This window comes from Bombus bifarius, unplaced genomic scaffold (genome assembly GCF_011952205.1).
Source record: "Bombus bifarius isolate JDL3187 unplaced genomic scaffold, Bbif_JDL3187 scf7180000008218, whole genome shotgun sequence".
Lineage (NCBI taxonomy): Eukaryota > Metazoa > Arthropoda > Insecta > Hymenoptera > Apidae > Bombus > Bombus bifarius.
Window position 1 is genome coordinate 92,487 of NW_022884519.1, and position 20,944 is coordinate 113,430.

The 20,944-nt window shown below is 38.2% G+C and overlaps 1 protein-coding gene across 1 annotated transcript; it reads left to right on the forward strand.

Annotated features, from left to right (window-relative positions):
- Positions 1-11,207: 11,207 nt before the first annotated feature.
- LOC117211211 (homeobox protein Hox-B4-like) lies at positions 11,208-15,127 on the forward strand. The gene is made up of 3 exons (XM_033454887.1): positions 11,208-11,975; positions 13,971-14,379; positions 15,031-15,127. The coding sequence occupies exons 1-3, from the start codon at positions 11,345-11,347 to the stop codon at positions 15,125-15,127; spliced, it is 1,137 nt and encodes a 378-aa protein (XP_033310778.1). The 5' UTR covers positions 11,208-11,344.
- Positions 15,128-20,944: the final 5,817 nt, after the last annotated feature.

The following is a 20,944-nucleotide window of genomic DNA, read 5'->3' on the forward strand; positions in this document are numbered from 1 at the left end:
CGATTTTACGTTAAAAGTGAACACATTATTCTAATAAAGCAGACCTGCGAGTATCTTGTTAACGTAGTTGCGCTGATAAATGCACGATAACACGCGGTTTGATTTACGCCTTGTTTGCGTAATGGTTCTGAAGTTGTAGCATTAAAAGAATAAAATTAATCCCGCTATTGTATTCATATTAATTTCATTCTTCGTTCTTTCGGTTTATACGTGAAATATTCTTTCACCAAAGAAAAATTTAAAATTTGGATCGCAAAATTTGATATATACAATCTGACACACAGTAATTCACGAGACAATTTTTATGAATATATTGCATTCGTTATAGGAATCTTTTTCAAGCTTCGATTTTCGTGATTATATTGATAAATTTGAAGCTAATTTGAGAATGCATATTGTAGAAATTAAAATATTAGCCCTTTGAGCGCTATGACCATTCAATTTAGGCTAAAAGTTTTTTTTTTATTTATTTAAATTTTACAATTTGTCCAGTAGGACATTTGGTAAAATATTATAGCGGTATACTAATATAACATGTGGGTGGCTATCCCCAGTGGGATACCATCATCGTGCGTTCTCACATAACCTAACATTTTTACCATAACATTTTTAGGCTAAAAAGTGGCGTGATAAAGAAGACGTATGGATGTTATCCACCTGACATTCTGATGATTTCGTTGAAACAAAGAAAATTAATTATCAAACTGGCGAAGCAAAGCGAAAAGCAAAGCGTGTAGCGGACTACAATGCCTTGATGGGCGCAGTCGATAAAATCGATATGATCTTGAGTTCACTTCGCTGCGTTCGAAAAAGCACAAAATGGTATAAAAAATATTTTTTCCACCTCTTACGCCTCGCTATATATATCGCATATATTCTTTACAAAAGTGCTAATAATAAAACTGGAACATTTGAAAATTTTCATCTGCTTCTCGTAAAAGATATTTTGCAAAAATACCCACTACGCAGAGTGGGGGCTAAAGGAGGAAGAGTTCGTCCGGACGACCTTCCATTTCGATTAACGGAGGGGCATTTCCCTGCATCCTGCGTAACTAAAGAAAATAATAGACGTTCTTCGCGACGAAGATGCGCTGTTTGCACTAAACATAGTGGCAGGACTGACTCGCGTTACCAATGCAAAAAATGTAACATTGGCTTATGTATCGAACTCTGCTTTCAGATTTACCATACAATACGAAATTATTAAATTTTCAATTTAAAAGATTGTATTAACTTATTATAAATAATTAGCCATGTTACTGCGCCACGCCAAAAAAATTACTGAAAATTCTCAACGCGAGAATTGATTGTAATTTTAATAAATATTAAAAAAAAAAAAAATTTTAAAGATATAATTTCAAACTTTGATGTTGTTCATGTTATTATTGCTTAATGAAATAAATTGTTATCAAGACTTTTCAGGTCACTACGTAATTTATTTTAGCCACAATCGATATATTTTGCAATGAAAATTCAATCCGCCCAACTCACGCTCTTTTGTAAAAAATACGCAGCCCACGGTGTGCTTGTTCGTAAAGAGTGGGCCATCCATGGCGCACGCTTAACGTCGGACAACGCAGCGCTCAAAGGGCTAAGACCTCTAATTACAGAATATTTAAGTTGTAATACTCAAAATCTTTCCTAAGCTGGCTTAACCATTCGACTTATACTTAACGAGGAATCACGAATTTTGCCTCAAACTCTCATTCCTCCAGCCCCCGGAACCCTTCAGACCAAAGTACACGAGTAACCCAGTATCAATCTCTACATTAACCCAGCAAATCCACAGTCCTCAAGGACCTGAATAATACGAGCCACCCCTCGCCACTTCCTTCACCCTTACCACTAAAATCCGCGATCCCCTCGAAAACCATCTTCGCCAAGTTTCTTCTCTCGGCTTTAATTTCCAATATCGAACAGTTGGATCTTTCAGAGTGGGAAAGATCAGCGGCACCGTGGTAGCGTTGCTGGACCATCATCGTATCAATGCGCCTTGGATTGACAGTGCCGCCGGTGATAAATGATATTTCCAGCGGTCCCTCTTCCCCGTGGTAGTTCCGCGTTCGCCGTCGATCCACCCCTGCTGGGAGAGAGCTGGATCGGGAAGAGGGTGCCTCGGACCGCTCGCAGTCTCAATAGACAGCGCCGAGAGAGAGACTATGAGAGAAGATATCCGCGGTGAGAAGTAAACACGTTATACAAACGAATGCGGGATCGATAGCGTTGCTCGGAATCCCGTGAAGACGTACTCGTCTCCTCTTTCTTCATCTTTCCTCCCGTCCTGCTCCCTCTCTCTCTCTCTCTGTTCGTCGTTCGGGACGTGCTTTTTCCAGTGCGACTGTCCTCTCTTTCGATGAATAGACTCTCTTTAGATATCGCAGGATACTAGTCCGCGGGGCACTTGATGTTCCGTGATCAATAACGTTATATTGCAATGTAATTCACCGATTTATCGAGGAAAATGATTTACTTGCAGCACGTAGAGATTTCCGACGGGAGTGTAAGTGGAGATCGTTGTCGGTGGCGGGAGGGTTACAGGCAATGAAGTTAATACTTGCTGTAGTGAATTACGTTGTTACAAACTGCGGCTGAAGCATCCCAACTTTAGAGGTTTATTGATATTTTTGAAGAGATATTGATTGGCCATTTGCTTTATTTATTTTTAATTTCATTTATTTAGTAACTCTGTGTATATATTACTGTGTATATATGTGTGGAACAAGGGAATGCCGTTTACGGTTTTTACAAATTTACCGAATGGTCCTGCTGGAAGAAAATTACTGCATGAAGTAATAAACTCTGACACTTTATGATACATGATAAAAAATACAGAATGTATAAAAAGATTGTTCTTTACAACAGGGCTTAATTGTTAGATGGAAAATCCCAGGGATTCGAAGGACAGGCGCAATTTCCATACGTATGTACGAAATTTCAAAAAAGTAAGTACGAAAAAATATCACAAAATCATTTAGGTATCTGGCTAAATAGTACCCAACGAGAAGATTGACATCGACGTAGGTTTAGGTTAGTATTACCCATCGTAAATTCTTCATGACAAAGTCTCCTTTACAAAAATTCTATGTTGACAAAACAGTACGGTCGTACTAGGAGTATTTAAATTTCAAAACCGTCGGAAATTTCAAAATTTCAAAATGAAATTTCAAAATAATTTAAGTCCCTGGAAACAGGAAACGGTAAAGGTACTTAAGAGTCGAAAAAATAGTAAATCAACTAATAGGTATAATAGGTGGCAATATTTACTCTTTTCATTATAACCTTTCGAATAGCCGTTTGGGATTTCTCGTACAGCAGAAAGGTATGCCGCACCATAAACAGACCTCATACCTGCGTTCGATGTTATTAAATTCTGGAAAGCTTGTTAAACGCGTCGGTTCTGCAGCCTGGGGAGCCAACGATGGAGTGGAATCATATCTTAACGTGACGAATTGATGCTACCTTTTTCTGCACTCTTTCCAAGAAAAATTATTTTAAAACATAGGCCTTGTTGCGTTTTTTCAAATCATTAAACCAGATACTTTCTAATACGATGGAACTTCGTTTACGTTTGTTCTTTCATTTCAGTTACAAAAAACTATATGAAAACTGTTGAGAAAAATATTAGGTTGGTATGATCACTAGTTCTTACATGCAAAGTTGGTATGACTTCTAACGGTGCTCTTTTGTTTTTGTCGTCCGCCACGTGTTAATTATCTGAGTATCTTTTTTTTCTATAACGTTTATTGACCAGTAGATGAGTATTACATGTGTATGTTGTTCACAATAAACAATGAATTTCGGTTGTGGGGTGGTTTAGGCAAAAGTACCGATACAGCCATAAGTAGCCATACAATGATTATCTGAGTGTATCCGATGTGTTCATATGGCTGAGCATGGTGGTGAAATACAGAATATAAAATCTGAATCTGTGTGAATCTATTAAATATCTAACTCCAAAACCTATTTAACAACAAAAACGAATGAATTTTCACATTTTAACGTTGAAGAGAATTATCCTCTAAATCGTTTACGACAAGAAGTCTAAGCTCGATTAATGCAGATTAATGCACAGTAGGTGCTCCATTTATACGAAGTTTGTAGTTCGATCTTCTCGGGCTTGGACAAATTAGAAATTTGAAAAGAACTTTGAGCATCGTTTTTTCTAACAATCACAGCTGTAAAAATGTATCCATTTACATAGGTTGTTGAAATGAAAGTAGACGTATAACTGCACAATGAACGCAACAAAGGGTATCGTATTTTGCTCCAGTTTCCTGTTTCTTTGACCGAGAGATCGGCCGCCCTTTGAACGATTGCTCAGCAGTTTTCCCGCTCCGCCCCGTAACGCCTGCTCTAGTTCGCTGCCATTAAACCCTTGGCATGCTGCATGCAGACCACCATTTTGAACTTTCTAATACGTGTGCAACCATCTTCCATATTCTAATAGCACTGTCATTTGACTTTAAACAATTTTTACCGCGTATTTTAACCCTCGCTCACGCGGTATCTGTGTCAAGCCTTTAAGCTTTTTTAAATAAGAGAATCTCGGTGAAACGTACTGTACGTGGCAAACAGTGAAGTTTCAGGCGAACAGAACTATAACGTTAGTTGTGCAGCAACGCAAACAAAATATAAATCAATCGAACAATAACAGAGACCGTCTGGCTTGATCCCAATATTCCCAATTTTCCCAAATGGTCACAAACGCCGCCCTTGCTAGCGGTGAAAATTCCGTCCCTTTCGAGGAAGGTACACGAGGCGGACGAGGGCACACATATGTTACCCTCGGAGATGCCGCGCCATTTCACGCAATACGTAGCCCCAATTTAATTTGTCGTGCGAGTGAGAATCCTTATTCAAAGTAACTGATTCGCCCCATCTCCCATTGCACAGATGTGCGCACGCACCTCGATCCAATGCTTCTGCTCCGTTAATTTCCTAGCAATGCAAACGAATATTCTATCGAAGCTTTAATTTTCATTTCTACGTGATGTGTATCGTATTTTCGATTATCTTGCAAGCAAAAGAACATCAGCGATCGTCCTTGAGCGAAACACCCTGCCAATAATTCTTAATTCTAATAGAAAGTCTTTTTTTTTTTTATTTATTTGTTAAAATTACAATCAATTCTCGCGTTGGGAATTTTCAGTAATTTTTCTAGCGTGGCGCAGTGACATGGCTGATTATTTATAATAAGTTAATACTTATTATAGATAAATATAATTTATAAGTAAGTATTATAAATAAGTGAATATTACTTAATTTAGATAACTAATTGAATCATCTAATAGAAAGTAATTTAGAAATTGCTTAATTGTAATATTGGGTTGGCAACTAAGTGATTGCGGGATTTGTCATTAGGTGATAATGACAAAACACGCAATCACTTAGTTGCCAACCCAATATTTCCTTCGATGTGTTTATTGGAGAAATCCGACTTTGAAACTTATTGTTACTTAATGGAAGGGGGAAAGGATGAATTAGGTGATTTTTGAGATATTTAGGACGAAATATTTCCTGAAAAATGATTCCAAGGAATGAATTTTTACTTGTGCTTCGAATTAACCTATCGATGGAAATTCAAAAATTGTAATTGAATAAATAGTACTTAAATGAGCAAGTGAAATTATAGAACGTTTTAGTGTACAATATTCTACGTCAAAGACTGCATTGAAAGGATAAATATTGTGTTAACTGTCAACCTAATAGAAACGTATCGAGTAACGAGTAATCGTAACGATATATATCGTAAACGTATTATCGCAAGCGTAGATTTTAGTGAGAATTCGAATCACGTGAGCCTGTTTGCAAGCGAAAGATCATCGGCGATCATTCTCGAGCGGAAAAAATCCCGAATTCCCTTTAATTTGACAAAAATCCTCTTTAATGATTGGTGTGCACGTTATGAATCTCGGTGGTGTAAAATAAAAAATTCGGAATTATTGGGTTTCGGGAATGGTCGATACGTCACATGCTTCGATCGAGAGGTTAGGTACGTAAGCTTTTTCACATATAATTAATACCTTGAACCGTTGGGACCGGCGTAATTATCGTCACAACGTTTTCGACGAGGCACAGCGCATGATCGGAAATCTTAATTGCACAGTAGATTCGCGGATAAACCTGGATGTCTTCCTATTGACAGTGAAGCAAGGAGAATCTCGTGGAAGGAAGACGAAGCGAAGGAAGAAAGGAAAGAAGGGAAAAAAGCGCACAGGTTCTTATTTACAGCAGGACCAGGCCAGACATAGCATTAAGCAAACTACCTGAACGACACCTGGGATGACGTATTACAGCCAAAGTGCGCTGTCTTTATATTTTATGAGTCCGCTTCATAAATAGCAGCGTCCCTTAACAACCGAGCAGCTCGAAGACACGCGCCTCCCCACGCGTTATCCCCACCCCTGTTGTCGTCGAAGAGGAAGAAGAACGAGCCAGAAGTGGCCACGGTGTCTTCATTTTTACGTCGCTAGTGTCGCCCGCACGGATGCAACACCATAAACAGAATTATTGCCAGCTGTTGCCGTTGTTTTTGTGCCAGCCAGGTATACCAAGGGACGTGACGTTCACCCGAAACGAACATTACCTTTCCAAAAATTTCATGACAATGACCAATAAAACTTTCACTCGCCACCTTTAACTTCGAATTTTTCCGAAAATCTGTTCCGCACTCGACCTGCTGCAAGGTCGTACTTTTACTGTAGACGTTCTCTGTGAACATTTTACACGGCGCAACAAATCATTTGAAAGTTTTGACGTTTTAATTGCTCTTGGGGTTAGGGACCTTAAGGTGGGTCAGTACTACGCTGGTCAAGCATCTGCTTATAGTTAAATCGAGTTTTAACGATTATTTAGAATTTCACTTTGTGATTTTTAGTGTTGCAAAATAATTGCTCAAGTCAAATAATTTCTGAATCCTAAGAATCTTCCTTTTTTAATTTTCATCCCAATATATCTTAAATCATCCGTATAATTTATTTCATCGTTCCAAGAGTCCTCAAGTAATTATTTTGGAACACAAAAATGGAAAATACAATTCGATGCAGGAATTCTTCAATAGAATCCAGAATTCTTCTCTATTTTATCAATTTCAAAATTCCTATGGAATATCCTGCCTCGAATTGCCAACTTGACCAACGAACGAGATTTACATGGCGTCTCGCCGACCGAGAACATCGCTTTTCTTTTATCTAAAATCCCTCACGCGTCGCTCAAGCTTTCATTAACGACGAGCCTGATGGCAAAGGTTACCGCGAGCGAGGAAAATTAAGTCAGTAGGTAAAATTATGGTTCGCGAAACGTTCTTTCGACCCTCGGTTCCTTCCCACAAGTATCGCCCTTTGCGGATTATTATTTATTATCATCGTAGCCATTTCTCTGTCGGGCACGCGAGCCACGATCCGAGCACTCCCAGCATCATTTGCGTGCTAGTGTGCGTGAAAACGTGTCTATATACACAAAAGGTCTGCTTGTACTCGTGCGGACGCGTGTCCATCCTGATCAGATGGCCGGATTCCCCGTTGATTTGGTCACCACGTCGAACGGAACATCAATCACTTTCTTTCGGGGTTACTTTACTATTTATAGTTTGTTCGCATGGTCGTCTATTATCTTCGCTAGACGATAATTGTTTCGAAGCGGGACCTTTAACCATAAGCTGATCATTAGCGTCTGCTGCGCTGTTGTATCTCACTTAATCCCGGTTTTAGCCTGGTTTTAGCAAGGTGCTCGAATCAAACGAGATTTTGTAATTCAGGGTACATCAGTGTGACTGTTTTAATTAAACTATTTCAATGGAATATCACTTTAAGGACACTTTAAGACAATTGAATTAATATTGTTCTCAACGCGAGAATTGATTGTAATTTTAATAAATAAAATAAAGAAAAAAAAAGAAATTAATATTGTTAGTCAAATTTTACAAGTTAGGAGTATTTTGTGCTTTATTAATATGTTGGTATTAATAAATTCTTTTGCAATTATTGTAATATTGTATTTTGATATATTATTTATTTATTTGATTTATTATTATTTAGTCCGTACCTCCCGGTTTTGGACGAGCTTTCGGTTTTACATATCGTTTACCTATTACGCTTTCGTTACATTCTATGTGATTTTGATACAAAGACACGAAATTAAAAAAATAAATCTCATAAAATATCGAGCTATCGAGTTATTCTACGTGACGTGAAATCGTCAAATTGTGGAGAAGAGCTGTATAACCTACAATTCGCAATTTGTCATTTCATTAATATCACTAATTTCTTTTTTTTTATTTATTTATTAAAATTACAATCAATTCTCGCGTTGAGAATTTTCAGTAATAATATCATTAATTGACAAGTTATTTTTTAAAATTCCTCAGAAATGAATATAATTTTGAAGACAGAGTTGAATAGCTCTTGGTCTAAGGATTTCATTAATAATAGAATATTTGAAAAAAAGTTTACCTAAAAAAAGTTTAGCCTTTACCTAACTGTTAAATTTACAGCTTCGATCGTAATTTCAGAAAAAAAGGGCAGAGGTGAGATTCCGATATGGTCGATGCGTTCAATGGAAGTAGCTGAACCTACTTTCATAATACTTCAGCTTTTTCTCGACCTTTCCTTTGCTTGTTTCCCTGGTCGAAAATGCACCGGAACGAAAGTGGGATTAATGAAAATACAGAAGGTGAACGGGGCAGAAGAGACGTGTTAAATGCACGTGTATATAACAGTAAAGAGAAGAGGGAAAGAAAGAGAGAGAGAGAGAGAGAGAGAGAGAGAGAGAGAGAGAGAGGGTTCAGCAGGGTTGATTAATCGTCGCCGGTCAGGCTTCTAGAAAGAGACGTCACTCGCAAGACTGCTTGCGTCTAGCTTTGCTACCCTCTTTGTTTACCAGCTCGAAATATCTATTTCTGGTCTCCTCCTTTCTTTCTCTAGAAATATTGCAAAACTCCCTTCAAAAATGTCCAAAGTCCAACTATGGATATTTGAATAAAAATCTAAGCTAACCTAGAAGTCACTTTCTTTCAATATCACATCACCCAAACCAACCTCTTGTATTTTACTTCATAAAATAAAGACTACAGGTTAAAGTTAGGATAAATCAGATATTGTTTTTTTGATAAGGATAGGATTATAAAACTCAATTAGCAAAATTACCTTCTCCTTTGATTTAGAAGCTAAAGGTGTATTTTCTTTTATTTTACTGAATCTCATAGCAACTTTCATGGCTACAGGTTAAAGTCAGGATAAGTCAGATATTGTATTTTTGATAAGGATAGGATTATAAAATTCAATTAGCAGAATTACCTTCTCCTTTGATTTAGAAGCTAAACATGTATTTTCTTTTACTTTACTGAATATCATAGTACGTTTCATGGCTACAGGTTAAAGTCAGGATAAGTTAGATATTGTATTTTTGATAAGGATAGGATTATAAAATTCAATTAGCAAAATTATCTTCTCCTTTGATTTAGAAGCTAAACATGTATTTTCTTTTACTTTACTGAATATCATAGTACGTTTCATGGCTACAGGTTAAAGTCAGGATAAGTCAGATATTGTATTTTTGACGAGGATAGGATTATAAAATTCAATTAGCAAAATTATCTTCTCCTTTGATTTAGAAACTAAACGTACTGATGCTTTTTCGTTCTATACAAAATTCTACAAACATTCCTCGTCTTATTTAATCACAAAAAGTGTTAAAACGTTGCCTGTCTCAATAATCCTACCTTTGGCTTTTGCAAAACCTGCTCAACTTAACAATTTACAAGACTAAGATCTCTGACTTTTTTTTTTTATTATTTATTTATTTACATTTTACAATTTGTCCAGTAGGACATTTGGTAAAATATTATAGCTTAGTGATATAGCAATATAGCATGTGGATGGCTACCTCTAGTGGGATACCATCTTCGAATTTGATTGATTTATTTCTTTAGTGTGATGAGTGTTTGTAGGTCAGGTTACGTCCTTTGTGAGATCTGTTGGTGTAATCTCTAACCTTCAAACATTTATAGAGGATGATTAAACCAGTTGGTTTTTGTACTAATGAGACGAGTTATGATGTTTGTGTCATCAAATTTATTTTAAAACACTTACAGATATATGATACAGAAATAACCGTACAATACAAGTGATACAAAGTCAACCATAGATCGTTCTATATTGATAACAATGTTCAATGAGAATATTGAAAAAATTAATTCGCTAAAGATTGACTACTGATCGTTCTAACGGTCGTGTTTGTTTATTTCTACCGATCGAGAGAAAATTTCGGATTTGACTTGGCTTAACGGTTGCCCGGAGCGGTTTTTTTTCCCGCAGTTTGTATATCATAACGGTGTTAATATTCCGAGGCAAAACAACACAATCCAAATTGTTCTCTGACTCACGTGTCGTTACAGAACTGTTCTAATTTTAAATTATGTCAGCCGTTCACATAACCGTCAGATGAAATCAAAATAAACAAATCGGCAAACTCATACCCGTCGTGCTTTCCTCTTGCGATTTTCGCTCGTGTTTAACCTCACAGAGCCGTTCAAATCTGGCTTATCAGTTTATTCAATTTTTTCAGTATATCTCATGAGATGGGATTGCTCGATGACGATAGGACGACTGAGTGCGCGCGGGCCAAGGGACGCGCACACATGGCAGAGACATTGTGCGAGGTCGGGTGCTAGGGGAGCCAATATGGGTTTTGTGTGAATAGCGTTAATAGTGGGAGGGGATTGTGGCACAGATCGAAAAGCGAGTACGTACGTCGGGGGTGGCCTTAACTTTGAATCAAAGGGCAGCTGATAGAGGCGAAGCAACAGAGCTCCCCTGCGGTAGCCACGGAGGTGCAACGTTCGGTACGAGGGTTGTTTGGCCCTGTCCCTTCCACCTCCACCCGGATACGCCTGCGTCCACGTGGTACGGTAATAAACCGGTGAAAGTTTGTCGGGGAGCCCCTTTTTGGCACACGTAGAACCCCCGTGTACAGTAAACGGTTAAAATCGTCACAGGGACAAGATCGTTTCATTTCATTGGAAGTCGGCTTGCCGTCGACCTCTCAGTGTCTGTTGCTTTTGCAAAGTGATGGTACACCCAGTGCGGAAGGAACGTGTCCTCGTTCCTGCTCGTCCAGTTGACTTCCTGATACAATTAAAAGTGCTTTGTGTTGATCGTTAGTGAACATTTGATAATGCGTATATATATATATATATAAAATATCTTACATTCTAACAAACATTGTGACGGTCAGTTGTGTCCGTGGCGTGAGACCTGTCGCCCTGTCTTAAGTGCTCCAATTAGTGCCATACGAAAAATCCTGATCGGTATATTTGTGTTGTTTTGAGTTCAATAATTCAAACACTATGTCGAACACAGCGCGTTTCGCCGACGCTGACGCAAACTTGTGGCTTAACCAGCCACCTATCAACGAACAGAATAACTTTCCCGGCAGTTCGTACCCGACAGAACAACAGCAAATATACCCGGGTCCAAATTACAATCAAAATTATTCGGATCAGGATTGTTCAGGCTCCACCAGCCTTTTGGAGACGCTATTACGCCAGGGGAAAGAGACAGTCACCCAAGATCGCGTTAATCCTGGTAAAAACCGGGGAGCACCACTAGGCGGGCAGAATATGTCTAATATTCCCTGTCAGTCTGCTCCGTACACACCATCGTCCTCGACTGGCAGAATGTCTCCTATTGTCGCTTTTCTACCGGATGCCCAAGCACAAGTTCGACAGCAAGAAATTCAAAATGGATACTTGCCGAACCACCAAGGTTATCATGTACAACAATATTCTAACAGTGGCGTAACCCCATCTATGATGATGGCATCAAACTCGCGCACGAACTATGTCGCGCAGCATAGATACGCTGCTTACCTAAATGGTCAAGTTACTGAGAAGCGAAACCCTGCCGAAATTAACGAGTTCGCGGACGAGCAGGCGCTCCAGCAGGTGGAATATCCATGGATGAGATCTTATTTTAACAGTATGTAGGACAATTTCTGTAGAATTTTTATATTATTTTTTGTATGAAAAATATCCAAATACCGTAGACGGTAGCCTTCGTAGATCGAAATTTGTCGAATTTCATGGAATTTTTATAGTAAAAATATTTAAGTATTACACAAGGTAGTCACGCGTTTACTGAAATACTATAAAAAAGAATTTTTTGTAATATTATAAAATTACAGGGGTAGTCGCGAGACCACTGAAATATTATAAATAACCATTTTTTATAATAAAATTACAAAGGTAGTCACGAGTCTACTGAAATATTATAAAAAAGAATTTTTTATAATATAAAATTACAGAGGTAGTCACGAGTCTACTGAAATATTATAAAAAAGAATTTTTTATAATATAAAATTACAAAGGTAGTCACGAGTCTACTGAAATATTATAAAAAAGAATTTTTTATAATATAAAATTACAAAGGTAGTCACGAGTCTACTGAAATATTATAAAAAAGAATTTTTTATAATATAAAATTACAGAGGTAGTCACGAGTCTACTGAAATATTATAAAAAAGAATTTTTTATAATATAAAATTACAAAGGTAGTCACGAGTCTACTGAAATATTATAAAAAAATTTTTTATAATATTTTATAATATTTGAATATATTATATTATATTATAGTATATGTTGAAGATGAAAAGACATCGAGGCCTCCCTTTTTGAATATTCGGGAAAAGCCTAATACCCTACTCCAGACACTTACTGTAAATACACTTAAAGTAATAAAACTAAGAAATAGTTGTGCTCAAGGTTAATGACGGTGGGCTTGGGTTTGAAGTAACGTAACGGTTGACTGAACGTAGCCACGGTCGCGGGAGGGACGTGGATCTAACAGACGTATGGAATAATCATAAAGCTCTCTTTAAAAACAAAGATTGATCGGGGAGGTGGGGAGAGGACATAGAGAGATATTATGCAGAGTAGTACTACTTGCACTTTGAGCGAATCAGAAATCGTGTCAGAATCGTGTATCACATTGCATTCGTCGTCCTGTTTGCAATGGATTCGTTATCGAAACTGAGGCCACCGTCATTCGTGTCTAATCACCGCAATTACTCGATAACGTTGTAATACCTACGACTGTGATAGTCAACATTACCACTATTGTATAACAACCATGACTAATCCCAGCGAAAGTTCGTTAAACGCCCCTAACCCTATTCTTGTCGTCATCCCGATATATATTATATTATATTATATTTGTTGTTATTTCTATATTCAGAGATAGGATCACAATAGTTATTATTTTATTGAACGGATAAATCTATCACACAGTTGTGAGCCAGAAAAAACCTTTATTGCACGAGTTTACAAAAACTAGGGATAAAAATAAGAAAGCATCTTAAGCCTATCGATTAAATCTATCGATTGTAACTGGGATTATCATCTAGTTACTATTTCTTATAACTAACGTATCTGCATTAGGATGGCGAGCACGAATTCACGTTGTCATTTTCAACAATATTATATTAATATCATGTTATAATATCGAAATATTATAGAAAACAATTTTTTATGATATTTAAATATATTATATTTGTTGTTATTTCTATACTCAGAGGTAGGATCACAATAGTTATTATTTTATTGAATGGATAAATCTATCACACAGTTGTGAGCCAAAAAAAATCTTTATTGCACGAGTTTACAAAAACTAGGGATAAAAATAGAAAAGCATCTTAAGCCTATCGATTAAATCTATCGATTGTAACTAGGATTATCATCTAGTTACTATTTCTTATAACTAACGTATCTGCATTAGGATGGTAAGCACAAATTCACGTTGTCATTTTCAACAATATTATTTTAATATATTATAATATTGAAATATTATAAAAAACAATTTTTTATAGTATTATAAAACCAAATTTGAGCCTGCCGAACTCTATGAAAATAATTAGCTTTTTCTCCCATTAAATTATGGAAATTTGACATGATACTGAACATCAAGGTTACGTTACAGGCGATGGAAACAACGTTGGACAGAAGCGGACCCGACAAACATATACTCGATTTCAAACGCTGGAACTGGAAAAAGAATTCCACTATAACCGCTACCTCACTCGAAGACGTCGCATCGAGATATCTAAGGCTCTCTCTTTAACTGAACGCCAGATCAAGATCTGGTTCCAAAATCGGCGAATGAAGGCGAAAAGGGATGGTAAACTCGCTCAACCCCCATTACAAGAGGCGAACAGGGACGACCCACCCGCTTACTCCGCATCAGAAGGAAATTCAGAAGGCAGCAGTTCGCCGAGTCACAATGCTTTGCTCATCGATACGCTGCCGGTCACAGCGTACCCAGGACCAAGCACCGCACCAATGATGCAGCCAGGACGAATTGCGATGCCCGCTCATCTAGTTGCTGCCAGGCAAGACATGCTCCACGAGGCATATTTCGAATATCGTCATCAGCAACAACTACAACAACTACAACAACAACAACAACAACGACAACGACAACAACAACAACAACAACAACAACAGCAGCAGCAGCAGCAGCAACAGCAGCAGCAGCAGCAGCAACAGCAGCAGCAGCAGCAGCAACAACAACAACAACAACAACAACATTATCATCATCATAGGCCGTACGACAACAATGATTATTTTTAGGAAGAGGATTAAGGAAACTAAGATCGTCCCTTGAAATCATGAACACTTATAGCGGTGTATATAGTCCTATTCGATAGTCGCTAGTCGATTGATAGGAGAATTGGAAAATCGTAAGTATAATTATCTTAACAATCGTTGACGTATAGTGTTATTTCGCTAACGATATTTGATGTGTCGTAATGCAGAGAGTTAATAGAACAATGTGATACTCGCGAGGATTCGTGTAATTTGTTACTCGCATGCATGCAACGACAATAAACAAATGTAGATTCAAACTGTTCGATATAATCTTCTCGAGAACTTGGCTCGGACCCAAAGTAATTTCGTACGAAATGTTGAGAAATCGTCGAGTGCTTGAAAATTCAGTCTATTGTTGAATTTGCAAAACTGTTTAATAAACGTAAGTTTAGAACTTTGACACGGATCGTGAGCAAAGAACGTGGTTTTCGGAACAAGATCAGGCCAGCTGACCCTGCAACCACTATGATTTATGGCCAAATGAGCTAAACAGCCGAGTATCCTGCGGCTCAGGTATCTCGAAAGCGAGGTCGTTCACGGCGCATTTCGCTCTGTACGCGGTCGTCGTTGATCGGTTCAGGTTACAACACACAGTATCTCCATTTCGAAGAGAAGCGCGATCGTCCTTTCGAAAATATTTTGACGCGAATTTTATATTTTGACTGATTAATGACACTGACTCGGCGTTTTCACTTTGGTTATAACCCTTTGAACGTGGTTTCAGAAACCGAGATATTTGCAAAAAGTCCACTTGACCGATGGTTTCGCTCTTCTTCGAACGTAATTCTGATTTCAATGATTAAAATTATCGGTAGGAAAACGGTCTCGCTTTAGAATATGAAAAATAATTTCAAAATAATTTACCGATGTTCGGTTACCAGTGAAGGCACAGAATAACGTGGGGAGTCGTAAAGTTAAGGGATGAAGGAGAGTGGGGATACGCTCGGCAGCTGCGCTGTTCACACGAAACAAGATGGCCGAAAACGTTCTTTGTGCGTATACAAACGTGTATCTTGCGCTTCAGTTTTCTAAGTAATTTCTAATTAATAAATTCCTAATTAATAAAATCGCGGGACTTTGTGTGGTTGCGAATTTCGCAAGTATTTAATTGTCATCGTTGCCCGGGGAAAGTGAAGTGCGGCTTTGAATAAATGGAATTTTATAAATCCCGCAAAAATGCGATCACCAGTCCATGTTTTCTTGTTTTATTTAATAGTCGCATCGAAATCTCAGTGTTTGTTATCTAAATCTATAGTCTTTTTTTCTAAATTCTGTTTTTGCAATAATTGCAGATTAACAGTACATGCGAGCAATGTTTAACGTTCCTATCAGTTAATTAAATAATTTAGATTTAGCAAGTTTAAATAGTCAGCTTTATATTTAAACGACACATTAGCTTTGTACAAACCGTACGGTTACACCAGTCTGTTATATAGTTATTTGTTACATGTTAATTTCTTAATTTATTAATTATAGAAGTTACACAACATATCCTATTTTATACTAAAACGAATTGTTTCTTACACGATGACAAGTTTCATTCGTAATGCTTTGCACCATAAATTAAAAACAGAGAGCAATTTGTCTAATACAAGCAGAAACTAGTAAACGGAAATCACATTTGCCTAGAATTAATTTAGACCGCCAGCGAAGATTCTCGCCAGTGGACTACCAGCAACCGCACGAAAGCGATTCGACAAACGAGGCCGGTGAATCGCGAGTCGTGTCGTCGTTATCGGTCGATCGCCAGGCATCGATGGCGATCGATAAAGCATTTTAATGGGATCGCGGTTTTCCTTTATCGTGAGGATTCCTCGTGCGCGACAGCCCGTCGGCCTTTAACTATACATCTCGCGCTCTTTTCTTATGCAAACGCAGCAGGCTCCATAGAGTGGAGGAGAGACGTGCCATTTGCGAAATGGTCACGGATTCTCGACCAGAAGGGAGGGGAGGAAAAGAGAAAGAGAGAGGAAAAAGGGGGGCCGAGTAAAGATTTGTATAGAAATGTATAGGTGAGGCCACATCGCGGGGAAAGAGAGAGTACAACTCTGGGACGGACGCCGGCAGCGAGAGTGAACCTTCGGTTTCTAGGGGTTGGACGAAGAGAGCGAGGGTCGATATTGTGCTTGACAGATAGTTTCCCATAGCTCCGGCAATCCATCATGGCCGGCACGCGGATACGTATTGGTTTTTCTGCAACGCGTCTTAGCTGTGAACCTGAAATTGAATATATTTTTTTTCCCCCCCACACTGTCCGGGTAACCCGCGCGGAATTTATCAGCTCTCTTGTTCCTTTCCTCCCTTTTCTAGTTGAGTTTATAAGATCCCCCCCCCTTTTTTTTTTTTGATGTTTGACAATTTTATCAAATTGAACTTTCACAAGATACAATGGGATATGTCTGAAAGTAGCTCTATGAAAATAATTGGGTTGTTACAATTCTTCTGGCTCGAAACCCTGATTAGAAAATGACATTATGAATGAAACAATATACAGCCGTATTTTACTTTAACTATTATTATCTGTAGGTTATATATATTGGCTATTATTGGTCAATATATATATTGGCCAATGTATATATTGGCCAATATATATATTGGTTTATTATTATTATCTGTTGGTTATATATATATTAGGTTATATATATCTGTAGGTTATATATCTATATTGTTAATTGTTAATCGTTGTTAGAGGGAGAATTCCTTTCTAACGATTCAAGCAGAGTCATATATTGACTTTTTATTAATTATGAATCTTTTTACATTTTGAAATGTCTCACGACTTGACGCAGATTTTGAGGTTAGACTACCTTCATCGACAAAATTCCTTCAGATGTATTTACCGATCTAAGATTACCTATCATATTAAGTGTTAATAATCAATAGAAAGGAATATCTCAAAGGTTATATTCCAACTACATATCTCTATTACCGTGCAAGAAGCATCAACCCACAGACCCGCCAACGACAAAAAGAGAACCATTGACCTGGCAACCCTTATTTATGCAAACACATGAAACTGTCCACGCAGGGGTTTAATATATGAGCATCGTGACAGGCGCACAACCACGACAAGATCTACTTACATTAAACCACTGCCTTCTAAACTTACTTGCACGAATCATTGTATCATTGGTCTCTAGCGTGTCGTATAACTGAGGATGCCACCAAGTTCAATATGTCCATGCGAATTGAAATTAATATATCCTATGCAAACTGAATCAATAAAAAAACAAGAAACAACTGTACATATACTACATAATATATAATGCATACTATTACTATATAATATACCATATAATGTATTATATAATATAGAGTATACAATATAATTGTATATATAATATGTAATATAGCATTAAATATTCTGTAGCATATGCAAAATATTTAAAGCATTGTGAGCAACCAGAACTGTAGTTATCCAACAAGTATGAGTTTCAAAAGTAAAAAGAAAAACAATTGTACATATAATATATAATGTAAAATTAAATACTGTGTAGCATATGTAAAGTATTTGTACCCTTGTGCCAAACAGTACTGTAGTTATCCAACAAGTATGAGTTTCAAAAGAGAAAAGAAAAACAATTGTACATATAATATATAATGTAAAATTAAATACTGTGTAGCATATGTAAAGTATTTGTACCCTTGTGCCAAACAGTACTGTAGTTATCCAACAAGTATGAGTTTCAAAAGAGAAAAGAAAAACAATTGTACATATAATATATAATGTAAAATTAAATACTGTGTAGCATATGTAAAGTATTTGTACCCTTGTGCCAAACAGTACTGTAGTTATCCAACAAGTATGAATTTCAAAAGAGAAAAGAAAAACAATTGTACATATAATATATAATGTAAAATTAAATACTGTGTAGCATATGTAAAGTATTTGTACTCTTGTAACAAGCGGTACTGCAGTTATCCAACAAGTATGAGTTTCAAAAGAGAAAAGAAAAACAATTGTACATATAATATATAATGTAATATTAAATACTGTGTAGCATATGTGAAATATTTGGACCCGGTGGAGAAGCAGAATTGTATAAATTTCAATCTTTAACATGTACAACTTTGTACAACTTTTGCGTAAGAATGTATCATGAATATAAATGAGGAAAATTGTAAAAAGAGATTTAAAAATATAGAAATGATTACCCAAACTAGAGTTGAACATATTTTACACAGATTTACCCTACCCATTCTCATCCGTAGTTTACAAGTCACTTCAACCCATTCCTACTTACAAGTCATAAGAAATGTACTTCATGATAATTCGTTGATTAAAACCCGCTATCAACGACGATGATTACTTCCCCAAAGTACTTCTGGTTGGTCGAGCGGCAAATATTACCGCTGGCGAAGGAAGAGGAGAAGAAAACGCCGCGCAAAGCATCCCCTTTCGCGTCGCGGAGAGGAAGGCATAACAGATACACGTGTCCTGGCGGCTCTGCTTTGCGACACGTGATTCATGGGGGTCCCGATACGTTTTTTACACCTGAGACGGCTTTATTAGAATTTCTAATGGGACGAATGAAGAAACAGAGAGGCGGAGAATGGACGAACGCCGTGCGGGAGAGAGACAGCTTTGAAACGACAAAAGAGTGACACGCGGCCGCGAGGCAATGCGGATCAGACCGAAATGCCCCGACCGTGGTCGACTTCTTTCCAAACCGATTCCCCCTATGCCTTTGGCTTTCATTACGTCAGTCTGAAATACATCGACGTCTTGACGTGATGACTTCGTTATCTCGGCCTACGTCCCGAAGAACGTACATCAGCGCGACTCTTCGTAGTATTCTCCGAATGCTATGGGACGTTCGTAATTTTCATCGAAGTATAATTTGTTACTTGTTGCAGCTTGGCTATTCGAACGTGGCACGAAATTCGATCGAACATGTGGCAAATATAATTCGTAATGGCGAACGATTGCGACGGAGGAAGCATTTAAAACATAATTGATTTATAAAATATTTTGAAGTAATTCCCGAAAAAATATAACTTCTTCTAAGGAGAGTATTTTAGAATAAGCTGAACTACAAGTATATTGCGGATTTTCTACAATTTCATATTTTTATCAATGTAAAGAAATTACATTTTCTCCCATCCACTAAATATCATAAAAAATGTCTTTCTGTATATTTTTACGCTTTTAACCCTGCATGGAAAATCTCTGTACGAAGAAAATACCTGCAAATAACACATCCATCTCCACTAGTCCAAAAAACGAACAATTTCGGACGTGACTTATTCTCGCCAATCGATATTCATCTGAATTTTATGATCGAATGGTAAACTGCAACGATGCAACTGTATCCGGTTCTGGCTGCGAGAATTCATTGGAAAGGAGCCTGCGGAACACCGGAAACACGGACCCCCAAGTCTGCAAGAACAAAGCGGCATCGTCGGCGCGATGACGAATCCGCAAACGTCCTGGCAATGATCGCGCTTCCAACGACTCGACGGTGTTTTGCGGCGAGAATGAACCGTGTCTGATCCGCGATCACTTGTCAACCTCCGTCTCCCTCTCTCTTCCTCTTCGGCGAACGAGTTGGTTGACGCGCGCGCGCGCGCGATCGTTCAGGGCACGCCACCGCGACGTGGAAAGAGAGGACTAGAAGGATGGTAGGTGTAGGACAAATACCGGGCTCCGAAGTGGCGAATACTGAAAAGGTGGTGGGGATAGTAGCGTGCACGTACACAACCGCGAGAGAACTTAAAGAGGAAGAGATAGCTAGTTTGGTCGGCGATGGTGGGGCGCGACGATGCGGTGGTGGGGGGACGCGGAAGAAGGGTGGGGCGACCGGGGGCGGGCGCGCGCGACAATTCAACAGGAACGGACGCACTTGCCACATCTGGCGAGCGAGTGGCATACTAGTGGTTTTCGCTCGCTTCTCTCCTGCTTCGAAATTATCCATCTATGGTCGAAACGTGTAGCGATGGTTTTGCGAGAATGTTGCGGCGAAATTTCGAAATTATAAAGATAAGGAGAATGTAACAGGATCGTTTGAGATGCAACACCGACTGTACAACGAGTAGTCAGATGATAAAATAGATGAAAATAATAGATAGATGGAGCAAAGGGGAAACAGGAAGACGATAATTTAATTACGTGAAGCGTAGTCGCGAGGAACGCGGAAAATATGCATGAAAACTGGACGAAGTCGAGCACGAAGAGTTATCCGCGAGAAGCAAGGAGAGCTCCGCCTCCTCGGCCGTCCCCTTCGCTCCGGAACCCCACCGACACGTCGCCACCCCGCGGTGCCCCCCGTTTGACCAACTGGCTACTACGTCACACATGCTTCTGCT

Excerpts from the sequence above, each read along its gene's own strand:
- LOC117211211 (XM_033454887.1), top strand. The coding sequence starts at position 11,345 with ATGTCGAACACAGCGCGTTTCGCCGACGCTGACGCAAACTTGTGGCTT. Across the intron at positions 11,976-13,970 it reads GATGAGATCTTATTTTAACA|GCGATGGAAACAACGTTGGA; the intron begins GTATGTAGGACA and ends GTTACGTTACAG. Across the intron at positions 14,380-15,030 it reads GCTCATCTAGTTGCTGCCAG|AACTTTGACACGGATCGTGA; the intron begins GCAAGACATGCT and ends ACGTAAGTTTAG.